Raw genomic sequence first — 23,357 nt, 5'->3', positions numbered from 1 at the left:
CATGGAGGTCACGAAAGTCAGATTCTGTGACTTTCTGTGACCTCCATGACCTCTGCAGTGGCCAGTGTGGCTGACCCCAGGGTCAGCTACTCAGGTAGCCCCAGAGACAGCCACAGCAGCCGCTGCTGGAGTGGCTCCACAGCCAGCTGCTTGGGTGGCCCTGCAGCCAGCCACACCAGCTGCTGGTCCAGTGCGGTTAGCCCTGGGGACCGCCCAAGCTACAGCCGGTGCGGCTGGTCCCCAGGAGGTGGTGCTGCTGCCCACCCCCCCACGCCCCCCCCAGAAAAAGAAAAAGTCTGTTGAAATAAATTACAGGTGAGATATAATCAACCTATGGACCCAGGTAAGCAGGGAACAAGCAAACAAACCTTCCCTTTCAACATGTTTTGGTTTTTTTAGGCTATCAGAAGCAAACTAACATATTTTCAGCAATTCCTGGGATAACTAAATTTTAATTAAATTAATGTTTCAAAATAATCAAATGCTACACATTTATCAAAATATCTACCTTTTTAAGCATCATTTTACAAAAAATATTTGATTAACGCTGCTCTCCCCTCAGTTACACTGAAAGTGGTAGTAGATATATTGTTGTAACAATAGTTCCTAAGTAATGTTACTTAACAGAATGAATTATTTGTCTGAAAAGACCAACATCCAGACTTACACATTGTAATATTTTTACTCTATCCTGAGGGAAGGAGTTGTAAACTATGTAAGCAGAGTTCCCAAGTGACCCACCACTTGCACTTGGCGACTCATTCAGGTGCTAGTGGCTATCCAGAATTTGCTATGGCTTATTGAGACCTATATAATCCATGAAGTGATATGCTAAGAAGAGGAAACTCAATCCACGTTGTGCTGTGTATTCTGAACTACCAGTCTTTTGTTTAGAAGCAATACAGATGCAGCATCAGGAGGTACAGGCCCTTTATCTCTAAAATGGTTTGATAACAATTAAGCCACATTTATACTACACAAAATTGGTAAAGTTTATGAGACTGAGTTTTTAAAAATGTAATTTGCTTAACATTTTATTTAAGCTTTGGAAGGCAAAATGCTCATATGCAGAAAAGTCTGCCTGGAACACAATATGTTTTTATTGAAATGTTTTCCCTTTACTCATATCTTATCTTTCTACATTGAAAGCCTATGTGAAGAGAGTAGAAGAGACAGTACAGCATCACTGAGACCTAATACAGAGCAAGACCCTGAGTGTTACACAGTGGGAACTATGGGAGAAAGAGGAAACAAAATTTTAAATTTAAAGCATCATTTCCTCTTAGGGAGGAGGTCTATTCTTGACGGCCTGCTACAAGATCTAATGCTGGCATGGCACACCATTACCCGTGTTTCAGCCTCCACATGTTGATGCCTAAGCATAATATAGGCTCAAACACTGGATTTATGAATCTGCAGCAGATACAATACTTGAATAGAACTCCCAAACAGGATGATTTTGTATTGACTCAAAATCTTAAAATAGCTGCAATGAAATTTCAAAAACGTGGCACTGACATTTTGGAAATATGTTCAGAAAAATTAAACAAATGTTTAAAGAATCAATGTTGCATTTTCCATTACAACCATTGATTTTTTAAAAGGTACTCTATGAAAAACAAGCAGTACAAGACAATGACAAATTAGGTAACTGCCACACTAAAAGAGATCATTTAATTGGAATTCTTTCTATTATATTTATGTAGGGGTCTAATTCATAGGTGTTCTTCCTTTACATCCTAACTTTTCTGAGCTATGGGAAGTAAAACATTTCTCTTCATTACTGCAGGACTGGATAAATATAAAATTAAAAAAAAAAACTTTACGTTTAATAATTCTTCCATATTTTACAATTTTGTTTCATTCACCAAATGACATTTGAAAGAAAAAGGCCTCCTTCTCGTGTGATACAATGTGGGTAACAGAAAAGTAGCACTGATTGGCAAGATGGGAGCGGGAACCTGTGAGTTTCCCATTTGTTTCAAAGGGAGATTTGTCAGTGCTGTACATTATAATGGAGCATTTGACGATTCTGTGAGCAACTCTGCCATATTATACAACTGAGCCTTTAAAAACAGCAGCAACTTGATATTAAATCCTGATTAGAGCATGTAGTCCACTTTGCTACACACACATTTGTGGGCTGAGGCAGATGGCATGGGATATTACTTGGATCCCAAACGGAGAGGAAGTGTCTGAATGCTACTACAGGGAATATAAGATTGCTCTTTTAAAAGAGGTTTTGGCCCCTGTGTACACCACTCTGATACTGAAATGTTGGCATTGTACAATGATTTACTACTGACTCTCACTGCAGGAAACTCATTAGATTAATTATTATTTCTCTTTATATGCAAAATACATCTTTAGAGCTAAGAAGGATGAACTATGTGTATACAAGCAATAACATAATGAAGTAAGATATTTAAAACAATAAAACCCTAGTATCTTACAAACCATTTTTCAAGAAATAGTTCATTTATAAATAATATATTTATTCTTAATTTATGTTAGAGCTGAAAAGTAAAATGCTCGGTAGTCAATAATGATTTTATCACATTTAATTATAAATTGTGTATTACAGACTGATTCAATAACCATTTTTCAGGGGAAACAACTGGATGGCAAAATTCCATTCTGGGAACAACTTCAAAGAAAAAAGTAATTGCCTCAAGAGATTGATTAAAGACTGAACAGACTTCAGTAAATTGCAAATATAAATTGGTTTGGTTGCTAAGAGCCTCTGTCCATTAAAGAAGCATTTTATATGCTAATAAGTTAAATATGCAGGATTTCACTGATTCACACAGAAAACATGGATTAAAAGTTACTCATCTACATTTAGGCAGGTGTAAAGATTTTCATAGAACAATGAATGGTGGTAAAGATTATTTTTGATCTCTGAAAGACTTTTTCTCTCAACTATTAAGGGGAAACTTGCATTTTACTAAAAAAAATGTGCATCACTCCCTCCTACGAGTATTACAGGAAACTAATTTTATTAGTTAATGTGTAAAAACAGATTAGTGCTCCACCAGGTACACAACATCACTCTCCCAAACAAGGTGTTGTAGCATAATGCTAAATCCAAGGAGTAATACCTGGTAAAAGTGTTCACTGAGCTCCAAGTTGCTGCTTTATCTCTCTCTGATATGGGAACCGGCATAAGACATGCCACTGATGCTGTGATGGCTCTCCTGGAGTGGGTCTTCAAGCCATGAGATACTGGTTTCTTAGCTAAGATGTAGCAATGTTCTAAACATTCTTATAACAGAGTATGAAAGTTTCTGGTAATGTGTTCTCTCACATCTCTCCTCATATACTAAAAAACGATTCATTACTTTTTCTAAAGAGCTTGAGTCTTTTCCAGGCAAAGAGTTTTTTATTAGGTCTTAGGGCCTTAACTGGCTCCAGGTGTTCCAATTACGCTGTAGTAACCTTGCCCTAGTCCACATGGAATAAGGCCTTGATCATCCTAGGATTTATATACCTCCCTTCTACCACTTTCCTGCTGCTCTCTGGCCCTAATGTATCACCAATACGAGAGAAGATAGGTTTGCCCTTAACATAATTGTGATGAGCAAATATTTTTGACATACAAACCTTTATAAAGGCTAAGTCCTGAGCCTTACGGTGTACAAGGTACTCTAGGACTGTAGAAACCACAACTCAAGACAGAGTGGGTCCTTTACCACTTGCTTAGATAATAAATAGTTTATATTTTTGTTTACAATATATTAGGGAGGACCTCTTCCTGATTTGTAAGAGGAAGGCTTAAACGTTCCAGAGCAGAAGTTGTCTATATAAGTGAGCAGATCATCCTTTACGCTGCAACGTGGAGAACCTCTGGGCTGGGACGCAGAATCCTTCCTTTCCACTGAGACGAAGTCTGGAGACAAAGGCAGCAAACACACTGATTCACTCATCAGCTACTAGAGATCTGGATACTGTGCTGATACCGCCATATTGGGGCTATTAGTAAAGTGTTTGCTCCATCCAACCTAATCTTCCTTATGACCCTGAGTATGAGGGAATCGGAAGATATATACAAGACGTTAGCTCTGGTCCAGCAGAACTGCACCTAAGAAAGATCATTGGGTCTTCTTGTGTAGCACACTTGATATTTGGTCTTTTGTTCCAATATTAAGAGGTTGGCCCCAACTGTAAAATAGTGCACTGGCTAAAGCTGGTTTCAGGGACCATTTATGTTGCTCCTGAGACCACAGCTGAGCAATTCTACTTTCATGTTTTCCTCCCTTGCAAGATGAACAGATAATGGGTGGATCTGATTTTGGATCCATCGCATGCAAAGTTCTCTTGCCTCCCTAGATAAGAGCTTCTCCCTGCTTGATGATATATTTCATGGTCATAGTATCATCTGTAAGCTCCTATACTAAACGATGCTGCAGAGATAGATGAAAGACAGTGAGTCCCCACCACACTGCCTTTAAACCAAGTATGTTGACATGGAGATTGGATTCCTAGGTGTTCTACAGGCTGTGTACTTAGAAGTCTTGGCAAAGGGCTATGACTATCCAGTGTGTAGGGAGTGACCTGTAACCTCATGCTTCAAAGGTCTCATGTTCAGATGAGCAAAGGGTGTGACGTAGGTTGATGAGGTCACCAGGTTTACTAGTCTTAAGAAAAATTGTGTTGTTTGTACCAATTGTTTCCTGAAAGTTATTGGAAAATCTCTTATTCTAGGGGGAAGAAAAACAACAAAAACTCTCTTTTGGATGAAAAAGCTCTGGCCTGAATCTAGGGCTGCTCCAGTGAAGGTGATTCTTTGTGTGGGATGAAGGGAGGATTTCTGCCAATTGATTACCAGTCCCAAATACTAGAAGAGGTTCCACATGTACTGGATCACCGAGGTGAGGTCCTGCTGAGAGATGGTGCTTAAGAGCCACTCGACAAGGTAGGGCTAGACAAACATTCCTTGGCATCTGAGGAGTGCAGAAATCACAAGGAACTTAGTGAAGGATGAGAGAGGCAGCACTTTCTCCTTTCCTTCAGCGTATGTCTATCTTGTTGGGAGATATGAAGAGTATCTGCCCCTAAAATTGATACAACCAGAGAGGTATTGGTACAGCAATGACAACAGTGCCAAATGAGGAGTAGGCACCAAGGGGGGGCTTCCTGAGGTTATCACAAAGGCTATAGAGGAGGCTTTAATAGACAGTGCTGGTTTGATCTTTAGGACTGCTTTTAATATAGCTGTGTCAGGCTGTGTTAAGTGAGGGATTTGCTCCCAGTAGTGGGCTAAGCAGATGCTGGTGTAAGGCCTGTGCTAAAACATAGCACGGAGCTGTGTGCCTTGAGTCCTGTGTTAGAAGCTCTTGGCACATAGGCTGGTCTTAGTACTCCTGACAAGCATGGAGTATCAGGCTACTGGCACTGAGAAGCCAGGTGAGCCTGAAGTTTCTCTCCTTTCTAGTATGAGGAATGCAGGTTCAGCAAACTGTACACAGGGTTACTGAGTGGGTCTTGCCCTGAGGTCACAGGCACCATATGTGGGCATCGGTCTATAGTATGACTGCTGGGCAGGTGTACCAACTCTTCAAGCCCTTACAGGGCTGAGTGCCCAATATGGTCCAGGTCTCAGGGCCAAAGGTTAATATATTCATAGACTTTACCATCAGAAGGGACCATCATGATCATCTAGTCTGACTTCCTGCACTTTGCAGATCACAAACCCTCACCCACCCACTCCTGTAACAGACCCCTCACCTCTAGCTGAGTTACTGACATCCTCAAATTATAATTTAAAGACTTCATAATTTAAAGACGACAGAGAATCCACCATTTACTCTAGTTTAAACCTGCAAGTGACACATGCCCCATGCTGCAGAAGAAGGCAAAACCCCCATAGGGCCTCCCCCAATCTGACCTGGGGGGGGAAATTCCTTCCCGACCCCAAATATACCAGTCAGTTAGACCCTGAGCAAGTGAGCAAGACCCACTAGCCAGAGACCTAGGAAAGAATTCTCTGTAGTATCTCAGAGTGCTCCCCATCTGGTGTTCCATCACCAGCCACTGGAGATATTTGCTGCGAGCAGTTGCAGATCATATTGTAGGAAGTCTCATCATACCATCCCCTCCATACACTTATCAATAAAATGAGAGGATTTTTAAAATTTGCACAACTTGCAAATACTAGTATCCTAGTGGTACTTACAGCGGACTGACAGGATACTAAATATAGTTTTACATGATACACCTTTAATGACATGCATTTTAAAAATTCCTTTTACTACGGATTAGATTTCATGACTATCTCAGTAATGTGAGTTTATGGAGTTTTTAAAATGTGGATTGTAGGGATTTTTGAAAGTATTACAGGGACTCTGAGATGCTTTTTTCTTTTCTGGTACTATGATAGCACAGAGGACTAAGCAACAGAGTGTGTGTGATATTACAGAGACATTTTGGAAAGTGATGACAACAGATGTATTGGGAAAGCAGTTTGGGAAGGAAGGATTTTTGTATCACCTGTTTGAAGGGCTTGAAGAGATGGATTGTAGTAGGATAATGGAAACTAACACAGTTGTCTATGTGAATGGAGCATCTGGGGGTCTCTTTCTGGCTGTATACCTACTTTACGCTGTAAAGAGCTATTGAATGTGTGGAATTGATTCTTGCTTCCTGTTTCTCTCTAGCCTTTTTGTTGTGTGATAACACACAATAATTAGGTAAAATTATGTGTTTTATGTATTAAAACTTACTATTAAATCCTAAAGCACATATATGCAAGAAGTACATATGTACGAAGTACAACATTTACATTAGAACATAAGTGACTGGGCATAATATCTTCTGGAGTACTGTGTGCCAGCTCTGGTTTCTTCAGCGGGTGCAGACTATTAAAATCCAGAGAAATGGGCTAGTCTAAATACTATTACTCTGCATGCTGCTATGGCTGTGTGGGTCATATTGGGACAGCATTACTGTGACAAAGAACTGGAGATACTGAGCAGAGAAACGTGTGACAGCCACAATAAAATGTATTTACAGTTTTTTGCATTAAAATTAAATGGGTCAACAACTGCTTGACTGTGAAGTAGCTGCTAGGGGCGAGGCGTACACCGACTACCTGAATGGAAAAGGGCTTTGTCAATTTGCTATTATCAATGTCAAAAAAGAGAAAGAGAAGATTCAAAATATAGATCTAAGGAGAATCAGAAGGAATATTTTCCAGCCAAAGGTCAGTTCATCTCCCAAAATTCCAAGCATATGAAAGGGAACTGCTGGTTGTCTGAGGAAGCAATGAGTGAAGTTGGCTCAAAGGCCTTCAGAGAGGCTTTCATAGATCTGCACTGAAATTTAACAGTATTGAATAGTGCTGTAGTTTCCCCTTGACCAGAATATGGAGGCAATATCCAAATGAAGAAATAAATATGAGCAACTTGCTGATACAAGTAATGGAGTCTTAAGAATGTGGAAAGATATTTTGTTACAGCACTAGACTCCCTACAGCCAACACACGTAGGGCTGGGTAAAGGGCAAGGAAATTTGTGTGGGACACTCTCTCTATTCCCCCAGTATGGGGGCTAAGAGCTATGTGCTGACATCAGAAAAATTAACTTCTTCATCATGGTGCCTGCAGCACTCCTTGGGGAAAGAATAAACGGAGAAATGGGGTTGGGGGGAAGGAAAGAGGAAAGAAGCCATATTTGGGATAAAGAACAAATGGGGCAGAGATAGAAAGGAGAAAGAAAACAAAGAGAAAAATGACAAAGTGACTGAGGAACAGAGAAAGGAGTAAAAGAAAAGATGAAAATGAAGGGAAGACGGGGAAAATAAGATAGTGAAGATTCACCTTATCTAAATCTAACTGTAAGTGTCTTGGAAAGAAAAGAAAGATGAAAGAAAGGGAAATTACTGGGTTGTGAGATGGATTCAATATTCAGAATAAGAACAAAGACATCAAACCTCAGCACTGACAGAAACAAATGGAACAAAGAAACCAGACTGCTGAACTTTGGAGACTGGAAAATGAGCTGAGCTTTCCACAAGTCATAATGGAGAATGAACTCCTATTTAAATCACTGTTCAGGTTCTCACTGAGAACTGAGGATCAGGCAGGTGAAGGAGATTCCAGTGTGAGCAATTCAGCAGACTGAAGCGGTACAAGTTCAAGAAAAACTTGTAGATATTCACAAATAAATAATTTCACCCTCCCAGAGTTTCCCAGTCCCCAGGTCTACCCCTACACCGAATTATTTTTCCTGTTAAACAAAAAATAATTGTATTGCATTTGAGAACCCCACTATTAACGTTAAATAAGCTTGGAACATACACGACTATTGTCAATATAACAGATGCCTCTAAATCAATTGCTTCTCCAAAGGTAAAAGATCTTCTGGTGATCTAGAACACTGAAGCAAGAAGTCCCTTTTTCCCCCTTAACTTCCCTGTGCACTTGTGCATGTTGAGCCACAATCTGGCCATATGCTATTACGGATTTTACAATCTTCATGCAAAATTTAAACCTTTTAAGAAGGCAAATGCTTCGTAAATATAAAATTAACTATTCATTTTATAAAGAAGAGATAATCTAACAGTAAAACAATTTCATACACATTATTCTAATCAATGGTGTAATTCTTAAAATTGCATGAACTGATATTTTGATATATGTTTCAATAGTGTTTTTACTTGTAGCTTCATATATGCTGTACCTTCCAGAAGTATTCCTTAGTATGGCAAGAGCATCTGGGTAGCCATCCATATTGTAATCTCCAATGTGAAGAGTAATTGGAACTGACGCTTGATTGTTTTTATATGGCACAAAACCCCAGAGCGTGTCCTTATTTCTGAAGTCCTGTAACACTGGTATCCACTGAAAAAGCAACAAATAACTGGAGTTAGAGGTATTTGCTAAAAGTATCTGATGCAACTAAACAGATCATCATTTCACATCTACTACTGTTCTGCCTGGGGCAGGGGTGTAGGAGGGGGTGCGAAGTGCAGACTCTGCCTGCCTGCCCTGACCCCATGCTGACCCCGGAAGCGGCTGGTTGCTGGCATGTCTCTGCGGCTCCTGGGGGAAAGGGGGGCAATGGGTCTCTGTGCCCTGCCCGCACCCACAAGCATCGCCCCTGCAGCTCCCATTGGCCGGTTCCTGTCCAATGGGAGCTACGGGGATGGTGTTGGGGTAGTACGGGAAGCAGTGTGGGGCCGGGGCAGGTAGGCAGTCTGCCTGAGTCCTGCTGCATCGCTGGACTTTTAGCAGCCCAGAGATTGCGATCAACTGGCAGAGGCTCCAGGATCGACAGGTTGGTGACCACTGCTGGAGAGATTGTGCTCAAAGTGTGGCTGAGAGAATAAAGTGTAATAGGAGTTCTGTTGTCCCTTGATGCTGGAATGATTCCTTGAGCTGAAATCAGACACACAAATTTCAGCAATCCTAAAGTTATTCAAATTTGCACTGAAGCCAAAGAAGTTCTAAGACTGGGAGGAAGCATAAAAGGGACAGATGTTTTTGTCTTGCCACCAGCATATAACTCAAGAAGACCCAAGGATTAGACCTATGGTCTGAAATACTGTTCTGTTGTTTTGTTATTGTTTCTGAATAGAAAATGTTTGCACATGCTATTTACCAAATTGGTGGTATCATGAAGATATACAAAACTGTTTATGATTGCCTAAATAAAAGGGTAGAAAAAAAACACATCAAAATGGAAATCAATAAGTAGATTCCTGTTGTGTTTTTCAAAAATTGTTGGCATCCATATACTCATTTGTTTTGATAAATATTTTTTTAGTTATTGTAAATAGCTAGACTTTTGAAAAGTCTCGGACAATGTATCTGAAAATGAGAAATAGACGGCATTAAATAGCGGTGTAATTCTCTTAAGGGAATTACATGTGTACATCAAAGGAATAACAGATTCCCTAACATTAATTTGTCAGACAGAAAATATCCAGGTACTATGGTGCAAAAGAGTATCTTAAAAAACTACTGTTCAAATCAGAACAATAAAGAATAATACAATTTTCATGTCACATGGCATCATTCACTCATATAGCCTTTATGGCAAAAAACCAAGTTTCCATAGCTGTAGAAGACCTATCATATACATTTTCTCATACCTGATGTGATTTTAGAGAAACTAAGCCATTTATACTCATTACAGTACCTCATTGAAAAGAAACTGCTAGGAGGAAATACGAATTATTATTTTGTTTTCACCCCCACAGGAATATTACTTCATAAACAGTAGCCTTATAAACTGCAGGCTCTGCTTCCAGTGGGTGCATATATTCTAAATTACAGAACACAAAAACAAAGTACTTTTATACAAGTCCATAAAATTAGCCTATTGTTTTCTTCTGCCAGTGATGACATAGCAGATTATTATTGTTGTTTACTATTTTAGCAGAAAATGGTCTAAGGGTTTTTGGTGATTATTTTATTACTGTAACACTGACGTGCAGATTGATTGATGTAATGAGGACATTATAATGCTACTGAAAATCTTCTGATTCTATGATTTCTGTTTACAATGTAGGAAAATAATAGAAGGCCTCAAAAAAGGAATGCATATGCCTTAAAAACAAAATAAAATGCAAAATATTATGAGATAATAAAAGAGACTTATTTCTTCAATTCCTTTGTTAATTTCCATCATATGGCATCATTTGCACCATATTGTCCTAAAACAATTATACATTCAACCATTTTCAGTCCTGTATTTTATACAAGGTATTTACATTTTACATGCTTTAGATTAATTTATTGTAGACAATTCATAAAATTTAACTCTCAAACTCTAAGTGTGTATATTATATATTTTAAAGGAGTAAACAGGATAGTGAGGAGTCTGGTGGCACCTTAAAGACTAACAGATTTATTTGGGCACAAGTTTTTGCGGGTAAAAAATCCATTTCTCAGACTCTGTGCATCTGAAGAAGTGTTTTTTTTACCCACAAAAGTTTATGCCCAAATAAATCTGTTAGTCTTTGAGGTGTCAACGGACTCCTTGTTGTTTTTGTGGATACAGACTAACACAGCTACCGCCTGATACTTAACAGGACAGTGGTTTATTCTAAGAAGGAAAATGGATTTACTTATAAGGAATATTCTGTTTTCCTGTTCATAAGCAACTATTAATGGCAAAATATCTATGCTAGATGCCAAAAATGAACAGAAAGATTTGAAAATAATAAAAATTCCAACCACATTTTTTTTGTCATCCCTGTTTTCATGACCACTTTACATAATTAAAAAATAATACCTAGGGTACAATTTCAAAAGGTGCCTTTGTGACTTTGTAACTTAAGAGTAGAGCTACTGAAACACAGGATTTCTGTTTTGTGAGAAATCTGAGTTTGTTGTTTGGTTGTTCTGTTTTGGCACTCAACAAAATATTTCAAAATTTTCATGACCTGGAATCCCTTCAAAAATTCATTTTGGAAACACATTGTTTCTGGATGAAAATATGTTCCCTGGGCTCAGGGCTGGCTCCAGTGTTTTTGCTGCTCCAAGCGGCGGCGTGGGTAGGTGGGGGGAGAGGCCCAATTGGCGGCACTTTGACGGCAGTTCTACCCCACCACTTCATTCTTCGGCGGCAATTCAGCAGCAGGTCCTTCCCTCAGAGAGAGGATGAGGGACCCACTGCCAAATTGCCGCCGAAGAGCTGGACATGCCGCCCCTTTCAGTTGGCCACCCCAAGCACCTGCTTGCTGCGCTGGTGCCTGGAGCTGGCCCTGCCTGGGCTAGGAGCGGCTGACCAAAACTGACATTCTTGTCAGTTTCACCACTGGTATTAGTTACCTAGGCAAACAACACAGGGAGCCAGCTGGCCCAGGAGACTTGAAGCTTTGGGGTCTCTGGCCCTGGAAACCCATCTCCGGACCTCCAGGATTCCAGCTCCATGGTAATAATCCCGAAAGCTCTTGAGTGTCCCCCAGGTTTCTAGACTCCCTACTTCCAGGCACCACAAAGGCAGGCATCTAGGTTCCAAGAGCCAGGTCTCCTAGGGATTCTGGAATTATCAAGATCCAGCCTGCACAGAAGCCCTAGCATGGGGTGGGGCTAGTCCAGAACTGCAGACCCTGGATGCCTGGGTCCATGTCTCCAGGACAGTTCACATGGCCTGTTGAGTTGCCAGGGAACCAGGAAAGTTCGTTGAACCTGATTGGCTTTTGTAAGAAATTTCAGGTTCGACAAACGTGCATTTTCCACCAGCTCAACTTTGGCACATAAATCCTATTTCCATAGGTGACACAGGATCCTAAATCTCCTTGATTTTCAATAAGGCTTTGGCTCCTAAGAGCCCAAATCACTTTTGATAATGGGACTTAGATACAGAATTGGTCACCCCATCTCAAAAATGTTATTGCAGAATTGCAGGGGGTGCAGTGTAAAAATGCTCATCTATGATTAAAAGCCATTGTTCAGATGTGTAAATGGTGCAAAATATGAAAATTTAGCCCCAAATATTTTGCTACTTTGTGATAAATGTAAAAACGGACATATCCTTTAAAAACTGATTATTTAAACAGTATACCTGAAATATTTCATTCTTTTCCATACAGTCTTTGCTAATAAATATTATACATTAAAACAACTTATTTATTTAATGGGCACAAGAAATTAAATACTCATTTGATCAATTCAGCCTGAATTTTCCAATTTTTCAACCAAAAACTGGTCTTTAAAAAGCACCAATGCTACTACATTGCTCAGTTCAGGCATCATTTTGAGTGGGTGATATGACACTGGTAACCAAGTGTCACTTCTGGCCAAGGCTGTAGGCATTAGCTAAGAACTGACAGATTCATAGCTGGAAACCAAACCAGCTCCCCTGTATGTTAGTTTTGTACAAAATAGGCATTAGTCTTATAAGAATGTATTTAGCGTTTAGACTGAAATTTTCTAAGTTGCTGCATGCATTAATCTCACTTGTAACCTCTGTATTCCATGCTATACAGAAATATATGTGTTTTGCTTTATAACTTTGAAAATGTTTGTTCTGATGTAGTGAATCCAGGCCCAGGAATTGTCTCCCCCTCCACAGCCCATCCAGGAGGATTAGCATAAATTAAGTGGGCCATTATAAGACAAAAGCTTTGTTAATTGCCTCATCTACCCATGGAGAAGTACATGCAGAAGGCCTCACCATTTTATCAAAGGTATCAATTGTATTTTTTTCAAGTATTTTTTCCTTTCACTAAGAAAAAAAGATGTCTATGGTAAACAGTGTCCCTTTCCTTCCCCCTTTAAAGATCTATAGATTGTATTCTATCAAGAACACAACTTCTAACCAATTATTAAAGAAAAAAAACATTTCTTCCCTTCATTACAAGCTAATAATGCAGGAAATTTGTTTTGGATTTCTTCTGGGTTGTGTTTCTTATTCCCTACATTAAACACGGTATTCAGCTTTGTCTCTGCAAATGGAAGCTCAGCATACCTGATTCAGTCCTGGTTTAGATAAGTAGATGGCACTCTTTTGACAAGTTACATCAGCACAGGCTGGCAGTAAATGCTCAGTTTGCCCATCCCCATCTGCCAAAAAAGAGAAAAAAACAATTTATCACCTTATTAACAGTTGCAAAATCAAATGTTCTTCTAGCAGAAAATAAAATTAACTGTGCATATATAATAGCCTGTATAAATCTTGATAAAACATAAAAATTAGACAAATGTCAAGAAAAATTAGAATTTTTGAAATACTTAATCTTGTCAACATGTCATCTAGTTTGACTTTTGTTTGAACCTGCAAGTGCATTTCTCTTTGTTAAAGAAATTTAATTTTGATCCATTATGCAGAAAAGTTCCAGTTTCAAATCTTAAATGTAAAAATACATTTCAACAGAATGAAAAAAGAGAGTTATTGACATTGTCCTCATAGTTTGCCTTTGAGAATGGCTAGTTTTAACATCAGTCCATCTTTACAAAGAACGCGTTTCATTTGTGAAGTGATTTCTACTGTGAATGATGCACTGAATCGACAGACATGCAAAAGTTTGTGTATATAGACACCTACATGTTGGGTAAAGAAATAAAACAGTGCTCAAGTTACATCGTTACAACAGACAGCTGCTCTTGGCTTCTTGCACAAGGTAAGTCTGAATTCACATAGTTCACAAATCTTCAAGAATGTCACTTTTAGCACATTTGTTCCATACATTTCCAAGCACTCAAAAGTAAAATCATCCCCATTTTACATATTTAAGCTTATGAAAGTTACCCTGAGACCTAGGCTAAATTGAGTGAATAGTTGAGCACGTAAACGTGCGTAGAGACCTCCAGACAGCAATCTTGCAGACTTAGCCCTGGTCTACACTACAGGGTTAGGCTGAATTTAGCCACGTTAGGTCGATTTTATAATGAATGAGTCGAGACAAGCAACCTCGTTCCATTGACCTAAAGGGCTCTTAAAATCGACTTCTGTACTCCTCCCTGGTGAGGGTGGTAGCACTAAAATCGACCTTGCCGACTTAATGTGCTTAATGGGGACACACATAACTGACTGTGTAAAATGGACTTCTATAAAATTGACTTAATTTCGTAGTGTAGGCATACCCTTACAAGATAGAAACATTATAGAGGGATACCACTGATACTTCCTTAGACCTGGCAGAATGAGCTTTAAGACCATAAAGCATGAATATCCAACAAACAGAACACATCTCAATGCACAACCTAACTCACGCAGACAAATGCTTTCTGGTGATCTTCAAAAGATACTGACTTCCAGATGTCCTAGCCCTATCCAAATAAAAACTTAAATCACATAGTAAAATACCTGTGAAATAACTAAAAAATTATCTACAAACTGAATCTCACAATACTAAAACTTTAAAACAGAATTTAGCTATTTCACTGACCATAAATCAGTATTACTGCAGATCTAATTTAACAGGCATGAAAATAACAATTCCAATAGTTTAACTACATGTCTTTTAGTTTGCCTTTACATCTTAAAGATGCATCGATACAAATGGTAGACAATGCTGCAGCCTTTCCATTACGCAATTAAGATTTTTAACAGGAAAATTACTTTATTTTATTAAGGAAATATTTGATAATAGAATGGCAGTTTGGGGTTGATTTATTTACACTTAAACCTTACCAGTGCCACATTTTAATCATGCACAAAAGGTTTATATTTATATTTTCAAATAAGTAAATGAAGATCTGCACAGTATACCATTCTAGGAGAAAGCAAAACAGAACAAAAACATTCCACAATGTTAATTTGGATCAATTTTCCCCAAATGACACTTATGTATGGGGGAAAACACAAAAAGTAACAACCCAAAAACCTAATACTTCACTAAAACACAAAATGTACACATACAGAAAGTCCATCCCAAAACAAAATAAATCCAACTCTCCCACTTCCCCCCCAATCAAATAAAAGGTGTTCTCACATGGACAAGATTAAATATATGTACAATAATCTATAGGCCACTCCATGTAAACCACAGTTTGCTTTCATATCAATTCACGTCTGTGTAAATTGAACCAACAGTGTGTTCTACATGTTCTTTGAATTAAAATAAACTAACGAATAAAAGGAAACCAGAAAAAATGCTTGTTTTTAACTGTCAGAACATGAATTTTTAATTATTACTAGACACTAGCCAAAACTAGAACCCCAGTTCTTAATCCCTTTTAGTTTTTATGGTTTGGGGGACTGGGAACCATCCGCTGATACATTTTGGTTGTGTGTCAGATTAAATTTTGAAAGTGGTTCCAGTTTGTATATGGTGAAAATTTCATCCAATGAGATTTCAATCTAAAACTGAGGAAACCTCATAATAATCTGAATTGGAGCCTTAATTCAGTTTGGAGTCCTAACCTTAACCTAAACATTTTCTGGATTTGAAATGCACTACACTCTGGCCCACGTCCTCTTATAACATGGTTGACATTTTAACATGCATGTGAAAGACCAGTCTTAGCCCTTCACAATATCATCGCCCAACCCACGATACAAATGTGACCTTTAGTGCTGAGATTCAAATCATCAATACAGATCAAGTTTTACAGAAAAGAATGGGAACACACACGAGTTGTAAATGCATATTTATCTCAACTTTTATAAAAATATTAGGCAGACCTTATGAAACCCAGGAATAATATGAGAAAAATTCAGAAATAATCACTAGCTTTTATGCATCCCAAAAACAAACTTCATGAATGAAAGAGATTTTTATAATAACCTGCCCATCTCTGCAAATAGCAGGCACATTTATTAAATCATCTTATCAATCTGATTTCTAAGCACTGTGACTCAAAGTGTGCACTGTCTAGAAAATAATCATTGGGAACACAGATTTAAACACTTAATGACAGTAGTTCTATGAAAAAAATTACTTGCAGATGAAATTTTCTAATTAATTATAAACATAAACACTTACCACTTAAATGGCTCAAATCTTTTCAATTTACCCTCAAGTTAGACTTGAGGGGAAAATAATCATGTTTGAAGTTAGATTATAAACATTACAGTTACTAAAGGAAAGTTATAATCTACTATAAAAAACAGAACACAATATTACTGTAGCCTAAACATATCATACTCTAAAACAAAATCACATAGCAAGTAGTTTTCCAAAGAGACCTCCTAGTCACTTCATGAGGTTCACTGCTCTGCTGGCATTTAGCATCTTAGTAAATTACACATCTTCATCTAGGTATAGTCCTGTCAGCTGAATTATAATGGTGACACTAGGATCTGTCTGGTTTCAGCTCTAACAGCAAAGAAACTGCTGCAGCAGATATGTTAATTTCTTTCCCCCTCAAAGCTGTAGCAAATGATAATCATCCAGCATTGACATAAACCCTTTCTCAAAAAACTGGACCCCTGTCAGCTTCATCTGGTAACAGCTTCCATTCCTCCTGAACATGATGATCTACCCCATATACGTTATAATACAATTTTATGTAAACAATTATTTCTAATCTAGACAGGAGTTTGTGCAGCACGCTGTGCAAAATAAACAAAAAATTACAAAGCCATCTACTGTCTTTTATTTGTAACCGATTCCAAACTTAACATTGGGATGTATTGGGATTTGAAAAGAGAATATACTCACTGACTGTATTTTACTGATTATAGTATAAGAACTAATGTTAAAATGATATACCACTAACATGTCTCTGATTTGAAATTATTATGTGTATGCATTTAATACTATCCTTAATTACAGTCACTGGAATTCCTGTCTAATTTCAGTGCATAGAATGGCTGATCATAGTGAATCAAACATTGATGTAATATTTACTTTTATCTTCACTGATAAAGATGTTGATTCCCACATCATTGACTGCACACTGTCCAAGCTGTGCACGGAAGATACTCTAAATTTACAGTGTAGGATTTGTAAGTCCTTTGATTTCAATGGATTTACACAATGGTAAATGAAAAGAGAATTTGGTCCAACATGATGCATGGTTCTACAAAAACCCTGCCTCTCTGTAAAGGTATCTTACATGCTTTCCAACCTTTACTCGAATAAAGCTGGAGACTTGTTGAAATCAGTACATGATCATGTAACTGAAGCCTATATCATAAAGCAAAGACACAATGGGCCACAGTAGAGGTTAAGAGGAGCATAGTTAGGTCTTCCATAGGAACTTTTGGAGTTGTGATCACATTACTTTTACTGTAACTTGGTACTCAGACCAGTTACAACTCAATCCTACTTTTTCCTCCCTTGATGTCAGAATTCAATTTACTCCTTTCTGAAATACCTGACAATGATTACTACTCACAACCTACTCCAAATATGTTAGGTCAAGACAACGTTTTTGGCATATAGTGAAAAATTAAAAAAAACAAAAACCATGCACTAAATTAACATAGGCTAAAACACTACGAGAAGTGTAAGCAGCTAGGCTCTAATCTGAGTGCAACATAATTGTAGCTGGAATCTTAGATACTGCAAAACAGTCTGGCCCTGATCCTCTTCTGTTCTCTTTGTCCCTGTGGATATAGATGCTAAAAAAGCCTCTGTTGTGTGCTGTCTCGCTCATATCACAAATAACAAAGGACTCTAACATACCCTTCTGTAAGTTCTTTACAGAGAGGTGAGAGAAGAAAAATTCCCCTAAGTACCGGAAGGGAAGCTGCTTGTTGTCCTGGGTGAAAGAAAGACTATGCAAGAGACATTTGGTTCTGAAAGTCATAGGCATAGACAAGTTATTATTTCCATTTAACAGAGGTTATTTTTAATGATTTTTCATATATATATTAGTTCAGATTTGTTTTACTCTGTATATGGTTCTCTCTTTTTTTCTAACCCCTGTCACTTTGTACACTAGTTTCATCCTTCTTCATCTTGATCCTGCCTTTTAAAATTCTAAGAACAGTAATAAAATAGGGAGGTAAAAATCATGTTGCGACAGTGCTCTAAACACCAAAAAGACTGGCCTATGGGCAGTCAGAAAGACAACCCACAGTACTGAGTTTTACATTCAGACAAAATAAAGGTTAACTTAAAGTGGCTGTTGATTATCTTAAATCTTTCTCCTAAAGAAGTATATGAGATGTGAATCACAACATCTCAAGCAGATGTAAAGAGCTTTTATGGCTGAGTCAAGGATCTCCAGGCATTACAGAACTCCACAGCTTTCTTGTTTTTAGAAGCAAATCAATTCTCCTTCTTTAAAGTCCCTGGCTACGTCTTCACTACCCGGGTAGCAATCGATCCCCGAACGTGCTCCTGTTGACTCCGAACTCCACCGGAGCGAGTGGCGGTAGCGGAGTCGACAGGGGGAGCCACGGACGTCGATCCCGCGCTGTGAGGACAGTAGGTAATTCGATCTAAGATACTTCGACTTCAGCTATGTTATTCACATAGCTGAAGTTGAGTATCTTAGATCTATTCCCTCTCCTAGTGTAGACCAGCCCCCTGACTACACCTTGGAAAGAACAGCATTTAACCATTGCTCAACTGAGAGCTGCAAACAATAGTTCTCTGGGCAGTAGGGACAGGGCCTAACATCCAAGGTCATGCCACAGCTGAAATGGTGAGATTTTAAAGGAACAGAGAGTTAACTGGAACTTAAAAAAAAAGAGAAGTATGCATAAAGACACCGATGTCTGCTAAAGTTTATGCTGAAAGTTTATGCTGAAACAGATAGCCTGACCACTGTTTAAACAGATGGAACAAGGCCTGGTTGCATACCATGAAATCATCCAATGTTCTACAGATAGCTGACTGTTGTGACAAAGTGTACCGCTATTGTCTTTGCTAGTAATAAAAACATGAGGAAAAGCAAAATACTGATTGCTGTGCTACTGAATTTTGGATAAGGGATGCTTTGGATAAGTAATATTTTAAAGAATTTTGGATAAGTAATATTGTCAATGGTATTTTCAATGTTATGAGATCAGACTTTTTAACAAGGGAAAAACAGACAAGGGTCATGCACTGTGTCACCCTGAGTTTACTGCTTGCAAGAAAGCAAAATAATTCACAATTGTGCCAACATACCTAGCACTGTGGAAAAAATAAGTAATACCAATTTTTTTTAAAAGATATTTGCACCGTGCCAGCAACTTACACCAAATTGACAAATGAGGGGAAAACAGAAAATTTTCCAGGAACAGCCACTGATCTGAAACTAAAACTCAAAACACATGGGCAAAAATCATACCCTTTCTGTAGTCAACTAAAAAACTATTTCAAATGAGTTTGAGGAAAAAACAAATTAGGACCCCTATTTTCTTCTCTGCCTACGCTGGTGGAGTGGACGAAAACATAAGGGATCCCTGCTGAGAGGTGTGAAAGGGAGGATGGAAGGAAATGGCTGCCATTTTTGCCATGGATGCTGCCTTCCCTTTCTATCAAAGTAGCACCTCCACAGGGATCAGGACATGTGGAGAGGTGGGTAGCAGCAAGCTGCTTTATGTGGCATCTTTCCCTTCCAGAAGATTAGCCAACAAGTTAATTGTGATCCAGGCAGCACAGTTCTGTTGTTATTCCTGCCCTGTGCTGAGCTGCTCCCTATGAGGGAGTGTTGGCTTCTAGTGAAAGTGGCTGAAGAGTTTGTCAATAGTGATTCATCTCCTGCCGGTGCTTTAGGACTGGAAAGGGCTGGCTGCTATTTCAAAAGGAGAGAGGTTTCTGTGGCTCTTGCAGGAGGAAGGATGGTTTTAAGGCAATGAAAGTTTTAAGGGAATTTAAGGCATGCAGAAGAGAAAGAGCAACATGAGACTGGGAGGTGAGCACTCCAGAGGAAAGTGAGACACTCATGAGGGATGAATTGGGAATTTCAGAAAGGAGTTTAGAGCCAATTTCTCCTCAAAGTTCACCCAATCCACTTTATGATTCTCTTACCCCCATATGCTGCTCTCATATTCCCCCCACCACCTGAAGGTGGAGATAGGAAAAGCTATATGGGGAGGCTGGATGTGCTACAGGGTGTGGAAAAGCATGAACCCTCAAGGTGCAGTTTGTCATTCAACACTATCACAATGAATATTTCCTTAAGTGTTTTAGAATACCGAAAGCAAACCCCTCCACCTCCTAGTTAAATTATTGTTGTGACTGTAAATATCAATTGATTTAAGGGAAAACCCCTCAGGAGAATGTTTGCCAGAAAAATGGTAGAAATTCAAAAAGGAAAGGTTACACCGAAATATGAAAGTGTACAGTTAAGGTAAGTTAACAACATTAACACTTCTGCTGCCTACAGAAGAAACAAAGAACAAATATATCCTCAAAACCACACTTCCACATTGCTTTAGTGACTCTGCAATCTGAGTAGTTATCAGCCTGAAGTATCTCTGCACACTGCCACAGCACTGGAACTGAGGAGGACCTGTCTTCATGTCACTAAAATTACTTCTCCTTTCTTCTTTAAGACCACACAGAGTTGCTGGAAAATGCCAGGCATTTACATCTTTTCAGTCAGGACAATTTCCCCGCAAAAAATTAAGTGGACACAGGGTGAAAGAGAAATCATACTTATTATATAGAGGTATAAATACAAAACTAAAGCCACAACTCTAACTCATTAGGCCTGAGGTCTTCAATCTGTGGAGAACGCCCCCCTAGGAAGGCACAGAGTAATGTTTGGGGGGGACAGGTGGCTATAGCCTGGACCAGCCCCCTCAAGAGGGTGGGGAAGGAGTGCCACCCAGCTCTGCTCCTGGCCCTGGTCCCCACCCCCAGCTGTAGCCCCAGCCTCAGCCCCTTTGTCTGTGTTCCCCACTCCTGGAGCTGCAGCCCCACCCTCAGCTCTGTGGGGGATGGCGTAGACAGGGATGGGGGGGGGGTGAAGTAAAAAGTTTGGGGACCACTGCCTTTGGCAGATTAAACAAATATAGTGGATTTCAGATTTTCACAGTTATAGGCTTATCAGAACACATTTTATTTAAAAATCTGTAATCAAATTACATTTACCCTTCATGCAATGTGCAACACGTATGTTGGGTTAAGGGCAGAGTTAAGGTTATTTGGGTAATCTCAAATGTGCATTTCCATACTTTATAATTTGTTTACATTTAAGTATAATCATAGATTATTAGGGTTGGAAGGGACCTCAGGAGATCATCTAGTCCAACCCCCTGCTCAAAGCAGGACCAATCCCCAAATGGCCTCCTCAAGGATTGAACTCACAACCCTGGGTTTAGCAGGCCAATGCTCAAACCACTGAGCTATCCCTCCCCCCAACTTATTAATTATAATTAACTTTGAACATCCACACTAGTGTTTCTTGTTTTTATCATTTCTCCAAAAACATTCCCTTAGGTGTTTCTTTCTTTAAATAACTTATATAACCTAAGGAGGGGGATTGCCTAAGAATCATAATATTGATGCTGGAAAACTGATTTTAGCATCAGAGGAATCTAACCACTCATTTTTCTTTAAAAGTACAGCTAAGCAACTTAAACACAACACTGTCCCCAGATTGGGCTTTGTCAATGAGGAAAACTTTTCAGAGTTATCATGAACATGAGCCTATACCAGTTAGTAGGAGACGACACAGATCAAGCAGCCATGGCAGAAGCAAAGAAAACAACAAATGAGAATAATGATGGAGGAGGAATGGAAAGAACCAAGGAGGAGGTTGGTATATGCTGCTCTCAGAAAATCATCAGAATCTTGTCATGTTTGTCTACAGCACAGACTGTAACAACACAGTGCGAGCTACTTTCATTTGGGGGACTACTTAACACTGAGTCAGCAATATAAACAGTAGCTCTCACAGCCTAAACAAAGCAGAATTACTGATTTACGTGAGCTCAAACATTTAAATTAATTAATCAACTGTCCATGATGAAACAAAATTTTAAATCTCTACTGAAGTGAATAGATCTACTAAATGAATAGTAAAATACTCATTAATCCATGCAAATCAGTTTTCAGTCACTTCATTTCACACACACACTTGGTTATTCTAAACTCACTGACCATTAACAAAGCCCAATCATACAGAGTCTACGGGACCATTATTTTTATAAACTTTTCCACAATGGAGCCAAAGCCAGCTTTCTATCCTAATACCACCGCACAATTATATAATGCTTTTTAGCCAAAGAACTATAAAGCACTTTACAAAAGCAAGGTCAGCATCATTGTCCTGATTTGAGAGATGCAGAAACTAGGCCACAGTGATGTGAAATGACTTGCCTAAAGACATACAGTAAGTCAGTAGCAGAGCTGGGAAGAGAATGCCTTAACTCCCAGTTCTGTGCCCTATCCGCTCAATCAACTACTCCCTAATGAATTTGTTTCAGATTAAATAAAAGTAACTATCACCTATAAATTTAAGTTTTATATATATATTCAATATGGAGATATACCTATCTTATAGAACTGGAAGGAACCCTGAAAGGTCGAGTCCAGCCCCCTGCCTTCACTAGCAGGACCAAGTAACATAAGAACATAAGAAAGGCTGTACCCAGACCAAAGGTCCATCTAACCCAGTATCTGTCTACCAGCAGTGGTCAATGCCAGGTGCCCCAGAGGGAGTGAACCTAACAGGCAATGATCAAGTGATTTCTCTCCTGCCATCCATCTCCATTCTCTGACAAACAAAGGCTAGGGACACCATTCCTTATCTACCCTGGCTAATAGCCATTTATGGACTTAATCACCATGAATTTATCCAGTTCTCTTTTAAACGCTGTTATAGACCTAGCCTTCACAACCTCCTCAGGTAAGGAGTTCCACAAGTTGACTGTGTGCTGTGTGAAGAAGAATTTCCTTTTATTTGTTTTGAACCTGCTGCCTACTAATTTCATTTGGTGACTCCTAGTTCTTGTATTATGGGAATAAGTAAATAACTTTTCCTTATTACTTTCTTCACATCACTCATGATTTTATATACCTCTATCATGTCCCCCCTTAATCTCCTCTTTTCCAAGCTGAAGAGTCCTAGCTTC

The 23,357-nt window shown here is 38.9% G+C and overlaps 1 protein-coding gene across 1 annotated transcript in view; it reads right to left on the bottom strand.

The window, feature by feature from the left end:
- ITFG1 (integrin alpha FG-GAP repeat containing 1) overlaps positions 1-23,357 on the bottom strand; it is a 187,008-nt gene that overhangs the window by 80,195 nt on the left and 83,456 nt on the right. The window contains exons 9-10 of the mRNA XM_032787061.2: positions 13,419-13,513; positions 8,679-8,839 (exon numbers count right to left, since the gene is read on the bottom strand). Coding sequence (XP_032642952.1) covers positions 8,679-8,839; positions 13,419-13,513 — 256 coding nt within the window. The remainder of the gene's footprint in view (positions 1-8,678; positions 8,840-13,418; positions 13,514-23,357) is intronic.

Source organism: Chelonoidis abingdonii, chromosome 19 (genome assembly GCF_003597395.2).
Source record: "Chelonoidis abingdonii isolate Lonesome George chromosome 19, CheloAbing_2.0, whole genome shotgun sequence".
Taxonomy (NCBI): Eukaryota; Metazoa; Chordata; order Testudines; family Testudinidae; genus Chelonoidis; species Chelonoidis abingdonii.
Note: the sequence above shows the minus strand (reverse complement) of the source record. Positions and strands in the feature narration are given on the sequence as shown.